Genomic DNA, 8,297 nt, shown 5'->3' with positions numbered 1-8,297 from the left:
CCCCCAATCTCCTGAATTCGGAGGTCTCAAGGTTGGCAAGTATGTCCGTAACCCGTATAATAACCAAGCTGTCGCAACATGGCGGCGTGGCGAAGTTGGTAGAGTGGCCGTGCCAGCAATCGGACGGTTGCTGGTTACTGGGGTTCAATCCCCACCTTCTACCATCCTAGTCATGTCCGTTGTGTCCTTGGGTAAGACACTTCTCCCTTGCTCCTGATGGCTGCTGGTTAGCGCCTTGCATGGCAGCTCCCGCCATCAGTGTGTGAATGTGTGTGTGAATGGGTGAATGTGGAAATACTGTCAAAGCGCTTTGAGTACCTTGAAGGTAGAAAAGCACTATACAAGTATAACCCATTTATCATTTATTTATAATTTCAGTGAATTCTAGCTATAAATATACTCCTCCCCCTTAACCCCGCCCCCAGCCCCGCCCACCCCCCAATCTCCTGAATTCGGAGGTCTCAAGGTTGGCAAGTATGTCCGTAACCCGTATAATAACCAACCTATCGCGACATTGTTGTTGTAAGAGCGAACACTTCGTAGTAACACATCGGCCGTAAAAGCTAACTACTGCGAGAGATGAGCTAGCTTCTACAACAACGCAAAACGCGTTTGAGTTTATAATGCATAACACCGCGATAAGTCACCAGTCTGTGCTGACTGGAAAACATGAACAATCCTATTACAGTATTTGTAAAGTATTATTTCATGTTTTGTTTGTACACAGCGGAGCTAGCCAGACTGCGTATGTAGTTGTACTGTAGTTGTACTAACACGCATGGCGTGCTGCTTGTATCATGATCGACATTAAAGTGACTCACTCCATGGACAGTTGTTCGTATACGGCAGCTAATCGGGGACATTTCCTGTTGATTTTTGCCTAAGCAATCCATTTATGTCGAAATAGCTTGTCTCCAAGTTCCATATTTATAGCGTCAAAATCTTTTTCATCCCCTTCTCCCTCTCCGTCTGCTCCAATGTCTCACTCTTCCTTCGTGCTCGCTTCTAGAAGCAGCGTATATTTAGCTTCAAAAGTATAAGGTTGTAAATCCTCATTTGTCCAAAAATAGTTGTCTTCGTTGTCTGTTACCATGTCTGCCATGATTAGAAAACACACAAGTGTTTGATTTTAGGAACACATTGTTGCCAGAAGTCTGACGTGCGCTGCTATGGAAACAGAAATCAATGTGCAAAAGAAATCAGTCCCAGAAATTATTAAAATGATAAAAATACGGTAAATATTGTACATATTGTTATGAAGGTGTCTGTTACTACATTATATATATACTTGCAGTGTGTATATTGTACATATTACATATTGTTATAAAGGTGTCTGTTACTACATTATATATATATACTTGCAGTGTGTATATTGTACATATTACATATTGTTATGAAGGTGTCTGTTACTACATTATATATATATACTTGCAGTGTGTATATTGTACATATTACATATTGTTATGAAGGTGTCTGTTACTACATTATATATATATACTTGCAGTGTGTATATTGTACATATTACATATTGTTATGAAAGTGTCTGTTACTACATTATATATATACTTGCAGTGTGTATATTGTACATATTACATATTGTTATGAAGGTGTCTGTTACTACATTATATATATACTAGCAGTGTGTATATTGTACATATTACATATTGTTATGAAGGTGTCTTTTACTACATTATATATATATACTTGCAGTGTGTATATTGTACATATTACATATTGTTATGAAGGTGTCTGTTACTACATTATATATATACTTCCAGTGTGTATATTGTACATATTGTTATGAAGGTGTCTGTTACTACATTTTATATATATATACTTGCAGTGTGTATATTGTACATATTGTTATGAAGGTGTATGTTACTACATTATATATATATACTTGCAGTGTGTATATAGTACATATTACATATTGTTATAAACGTGTCTGTAACTACATTATATATATACTTGCAGTGTGTATATTGTACATGTTACATATTGTTATGAAGGTGTCTGTTACTACATTTTATATATATATACTTGCAGTGTGTATATTGTACATATTGTTATGAAGGTGTCTGTTACTACATTATATATATACTTGCAATGTGTATATTGTACATATCACATATTGTTATGAAGGTGTCTGTTACTACATTATATATATACTTGCAGTGTGTATATTGTACATATTACATATTGTTATGAAGGTGTCTGTTACTACATTATATATATACTTGCAGTGTGTATACTGTACATATTACATATTGTTATGAAGGTGTCTGTTACTACATTTTATATATATATACTTGCAGTGTGTATATTGTACATATTGTTATGAAGGTGTCTGTTACTATATTATATATATACTTGCAGTGTGTATATTGTACATATTACATATTGTTATGAAGGTGTCTGTTACTACATTATAAATAGACGTGTATATAAAACGTACAACAGTGACTCCCATGAGCCTCATCTTTAAAACTGTAAAAAAAAGAAAAGAAACACGTGTTGTTGTCTCATAATTGTGAACGAAAGGCAAAATTCTAAAAAAAAAAAAAGGTCAGTTCCCCTTTAAGGCAGCAGCACAGTTGAATGCCTTTTAATGATACACTTCTTAAAAGTGCTAAATGTGTGAGTAATAATGAGGAATTGGCAAATAACAATGTAAATAGTCATGAAAATAAAGAAAACATTTCATTGAATGAGAAGGTGTGTCCAAACTTTTGGCCTGTACTGTAAATACCAAATTCACCAGCCCATTGAAATGCTAGGACATGTTACGCTATAACAATGATATTGCTAACTATTTTGTCACCGTAATAAATCATTTTTAACATATCTTGACCTCCACAGTACATCGTTACCTTGGTTTTAGGCAAAAGAAAAGTCCCTGTTTTGTATGCTGTCTCAGTTATTGTATGACCTGACATCGCGCGTACAAAAGGAGTCAGTTCCTAATCCCACACAAAACATCCCATGCATTGTTGACTCAGTCTATGCACTTTTTTTTTTATATCAGGTGTGACTGTAAAATTAGCCGCCGTAGGGCCAAAAGAAAATTGTGACAGAACTTTGATCAAGAATGTGGGAAATAATGTTAAATTCAACCAATATATCTATTTCATTGGTCATGTCATGTCTGTGCGATCATGTTTTGTTTTAGTCATGTTCGGTTTTGTTTTTGGACTCCTTGTGCACTTTTGTTTGTGTTGTCACCATAGTAACCCATTAGTTTTCACCTGTCATGTCACGCACCTGTTTCACGTTTAGAGTCACGCACCTGTTTTCACTGATCATGTCACTATTTAAGCCTGTCTGTTTCTTTTGTTCGTCCTGGTTACATCCTCTATCATTTCATCCATGCTACTGCTACCCACGAGATTGTTTATTATAGTTTATTCTTCATGCCATTGCCAAGTAAGTTTTTGTTATTGTTCATAGTTTTTTGCCTTTGTGCATGTCCTTTGTTTTCATAGTCAAGTTTTTGTACTTCCGCCATTGTGCGCGCCTTTTGTTTATTCTTTTTTGAGTGTTAATATTAAATCATGTATATACATTCACGTCTTGCCCGCGCCAACTTTCCGTTGCCTTCCGAAAAAACAAACCCCCAGGACCAAGTCATGACAGGTCATTTATATGTATTTTGCATCGTTTTCTACTAGGGGTGTAACAGTACACAAAAATTTCGGTTCGGTACGTACCTCGGTTTAGAGGTCACGGTTCGGTTTATTTTCGGTACAGTAAGAAAACAACAAAATATACATTTTTGGGTTATTTATTTACCAAATTTGCAAAGTCTTCCACCAAAAATATTTTTCTTTGTGGAATATTTGATGTGAAGTAATGGGAACCTTGGATAGGTCAATAATTCATAATAACATTGATTTTGATTCAATATTATGTTTTGAGCAATGACAGTTTGACAGCTTTGTTTTATTAGTCAACATTGCAACTTTTTCTAAATTACATTTAACCTTTAAGCTTTTTATTTCACTTTTGTTATGTTTTTGTTTATTTTAATAGTATTTTTAGAATGTGCCGTGGGCCTTTAAAACATTAGCTGTGGGCCGCAAATGGCCCACAGATAATGGGGCACACTTTTGACACCCCTGCTACAGATAATAAAAAATTAAATCTGATAAATCTATGGATAAAAAGGCGTTTATCATAACTCTCTCGCTCTCTCTGTCTCTGCCCCTCCCTCACCAATGCTGCTGCACGCACAATTTGTTTTGTTTTTAACCCCTTCCTAACCCTGAACGTACATTAAAAATACACGCAACTCTAACTCAAAATGCCGGACATTTGAGGCATTTAAGAAACTCCGCCATGACAGCTCCGCAAAAGAGGACATGTCCGGTAAAAAGAGGACGTATGGTCAGTCTAGCATGCCGTGTGTTGTGCCTCGGTGTGCATTGTTTACACAACGTGCGTTACGCTACTTAATATGTCCGTGTGGAAACTCGTGCGGTACACCTCCGAACCGAACCGGAACCCCCGTACAGAAACGGTTCGATACAAATACACGTACCATAACACCCCTATCTTCTACATGTAAAACTATTTCTACAGTCGAGTCCCACCGCTAGTCCAAAGAAGTTCTCCTGGATCTTGAACAGCTCACGTCTTTATTAGTGCTATGTAATACTCTAGAGATGAAGAGTTAAAGTGACATCAACATTTCATCTACACATTTAGTCAACGTCTTCTTCCAGCCGCAAACACTTGTGTATTTCATAGTTGAAGTTGATAAATACTGCATACAAGTGTGCTTGTTGAAATGTGCATATTGCAGAAACAATCTTTGTCATCAGCATTTCAGCACTGTGCTTTTCTTCCTTCACATAAATATGTAGTGCATCACAGTCAACACGACACTGATTGTTGATACTGGTAGAAGTATCCTTATATATGTGCTTTTAGTCGTAAGGGATGTTCATGAATGTAACTCAACTGGTCTTTGGTTCACTAATGCACATAAAAGATTAAGATCTAAAAATGTAGAACTATGATTTAAATATATCTGAGGATATTTTACACATGGAAAAAAAAATCTGATTAATAACTATAAAGTGATACATCTGTTATAGTGTATGATTCATTTACATTTCACCATAAAACACATTGTGCACAAAGGTCATGTAACAATACTATACACAGTCTAGACAGAAAAAAATGTAAAAACACATTAATACAAGACATCGTTTACTGTATCTTACCACCTAGGTCAGGGGTGTCCAAAGTGCGGCCCGGGGGCCATTTGCGGCCCGCAGCTAAGTGTATACCGGCCCGCCACACATTCTGCAAAAATTGCAAAATTGATAATATTGCAAAAATTAAAAAAAACATTTAAAAAAAGTGGAATGAGGTGAAATCTGACTAGAAAAAGTTGCAATATTGACACAAAGCTGCCATGTAGGCTGTTTTTTTAATTTTGTCTTTGTTTATTTTTCTTTTTTATGCCATTGCTAAAAAAAAAAAAAAAAAAAAAAAAGACTAAAAATCTATGTCATAATGAATTATTAGTTAAAAAATATCACTTTAAAATGTTTTACGTGGAAAAAATATTGCATATATTGTGTGGTTGCCATATAAAATCATCAAAGTTTTTTTCGACAAAAGAGCATGATACAAACAAAATAATAGTTCAAACGTAAAATCGACAGATATATCTGAAGTTCATCTCGTAATTTAAGTGTTAAAAGTAAAAAAAAACGAATACAAATGTATCACTTTATGAGTAGGGGACCTTTTGGATCCCAAATATATTTAGTAGGATTTTATTTAACTTTTCACTGTGATTACTCAAAAATATGAAATAATTAAAATCAATGGTGTCCTGCATTATTGATGTTTTAAGGCTCTAATTACTAAATACTGCATATTTCAGTTTGACTATAAAAACAAAGTTGTCTTTGACAGAATTTTTATTTTATTTTACTTTATATCAACCTCAAGTTGATATAGAGATTTACTGTAAGCGTTAAATAAAAAATAATAATTTGACTTATTTTTAACAGTTTAATGACTGAGACCCTTTATAGTCCCCGGGAGCCCTAAAGGGTTCAAACAAAAAAAAAAATCCATATATTTTGTTAAGGTTTGAATATGAAAAATATCAAAATGGCCCCCGCATGCTTAAATTTTTCCGTGTACGGCCCTCAGTGGAAAAAGTTTGGACACCCCTGACCTAGGTGATGGATTTGACAACATGGTGCACCAACATTTCTTATACTATATATTACTTTACATTAATGCAGTAAGTTTGTGCTCTTTTTTTACGTTCCCATTGGGTTTTTTAAACCAGTCTGCATAGAATACGACATTCTATTGTCTATTGACAGAGAAGACACACAGGAAAAAGGGTCATAAGATCCCTACTTAAAGTATGCATCACAGGCCACAACATTAGGTACACGATCTAATGAGAACCGAACACATGAGGCTCATTGTTATTGTTATTTGAAATGATAATCATTCTCATTTTTGACTACAACCACAATAATAACTTGTTAAATGTGCCAATAAAAACCTAGCATTATTATTGTTAGTATTATCCAGCTCTTGGATTGGACCTAAGGTGTTCCTAATGAAGTGTCTGCGAATGAACGCACGAGTCGCCTTTACAAGTCCTGCCCCAGTCTCTCGATCTCCTCCACCAGAAAGTCGATGTCCGACCTCGTAGCGGCCGTGTTGGAGATGACCATGCGGAAAAAGTTGACCTTCTTTCCTTGAGGCTGGTAGCCCACCATTGTGCTGCCGGACTCCATCATCATGGCCTTGATCTTGGGGGCCACCTTTTTGTGTTATGAAATCACATGTTACGTTGACAATAATCACTCATCTGCAAGCACAACCACAATAGAATCTCCAAAACCAGCTGCTTCCAGATAGCCTGCGAGGTACAGGTGTCAAACTCAAGGCCGGGGGAGAGATTGAGTTTATATGGCCTCAATAAAATACTTTAAGTTAAAGTTAAGTTAAAGTACCAATGATTGTCACACACACACTAAGTGTGGCGAAATGAATCTCTGCATTTGACCCATCACCCTTGATCACCTCCTGGGAGGTGAGGGGAGCAGTGAGCAGCAGCGGTGGCCGCGCCCGGGAATCATTTTTGGTGATGTAACCCCCAATTCCAACCCTTGATGCTGAGTGCCAAGCAGGGAGATAATGGCTCCCATTTTTAAAGTCTTTACCTTTCTATCTCCAATTTTACAGAAAACAATACATGTTTATTGTATGCAGTTGCATACGTTTTAAAACTTTAAGAATGACTAATATTGCAACAAATACCGGTATTATATTATAATATATTTTAAATTATAAACAAATACTCAACTATCTGCTTGATTTATGATTTCAAAGCTAGTAATCCATCAAATTGTACATTGTAGAATTGACAACATTTTACAGTAAAAAAACTGGCAGGGCAGTTGCCAGAAATGTACTGTAAAAAAGCGGTGATACCATTTTTCCATAATACACTTTAGATTTTATGGTGAAACAAACTGGCAGCTCATTCACCCGATTTGTATTTGCCATTTTTCCATTTACTAATAGTATTCGTAATATGCTGTAAAAACACCACTGAAAAATCTATAATATTTAAATACATAGGCAATTGTAGCCATACCATGAGACAAATCCTTATACACACATTTATGTATTATTCACAATCACATTCACAGCTATGGGCAATTTAAAGATTGCAGTTAGCCTAACTAATGTTTTTAGGGAGTTAACCCACACAAGCACAACAGAACACCACACAGAGATGGGCATTATAAAACCTCCTTTTGACATTCTTCACTGTCATAAAAGTGTAAAAATAAGTTAACAGCGACACAATAGCATGCAAAATCCCATTTCTGATTATACCTTGTGGTGTGCATTACATTCTAGCAAGTGTGTCAGAACTAGTGTGTCACAGGTGTCAAACTCAAGGCCCCGGGGGCCACATGTGGGCCGCCGCATCATTTTATGTGGACCGCAAGAGCCTGGGAAACAATTTGTGTTAGTAAGGCCTTTCCTCTCTCTTGGTTAATTCAATTGCATTTTTATTTTTTGCTTTAGGCCATTTTTATTTGGTGAATGAATATTTTTTTAGTTGGAAATTAATGGATAACTGCAAGTTATATATACATTTTTACATCAAAAAATGGAATAATCAAATGCATAGGTAATTGTGTAATAATATAAATACATAAATATATACTATATATATATATATATATATATATATATATATATATATATATATATATATATATATATATATATATATATAT

The 8,297-nt window shown here is 35.4% G+C and overlaps 1 protein-coding gene across 2 annotated transcripts in view; it reads right to left on the bottom strand.

The window, feature by feature from the left end:
* Positions 1 to 5,477: 5,477 nt before the first annotated feature.
* The window catches only part of LOC133664885 (glutamate decarboxylase 1-like), a 354,813-nt gene continuing 351,993 nt past the window's right edge, over positions 5,478 to 8,297 (bottom strand). For both annotated transcript variants that reach the window (XM_062069880.1, XM_062069881.1), the window contains one exon: positions 5,478 to 6,803. In XM_062069880.1, the coding sequence (XP_061925864.1) occupies positions 6,630 to 6,803 (174 nt within the window). In that variant the 3' untranslated portion in view covers positions 5,478 to 6,629. The remainder of the gene's footprint in view (positions 6,804 to 8,297) is intronic.

This window comes from Entelurus aequoreus, linkage group LG14 (assembly GCF_033978785.1).
Source record: "Entelurus aequoreus isolate RoL-2023_Sb linkage group LG14, RoL_Eaeq_v1.1, whole genome shotgun sequence".
In the NCBI taxonomy this organism is placed as follows: domain Eukaryota; kingdom Metazoa; phylum Chordata; class Actinopteri; order Syngnathiformes; family Syngnathidae; genus Entelurus; species Entelurus aequoreus.
Note: the sequence above shows the minus strand (reverse complement) of the source record. Positions and strands in the feature narration are given on the sequence as shown.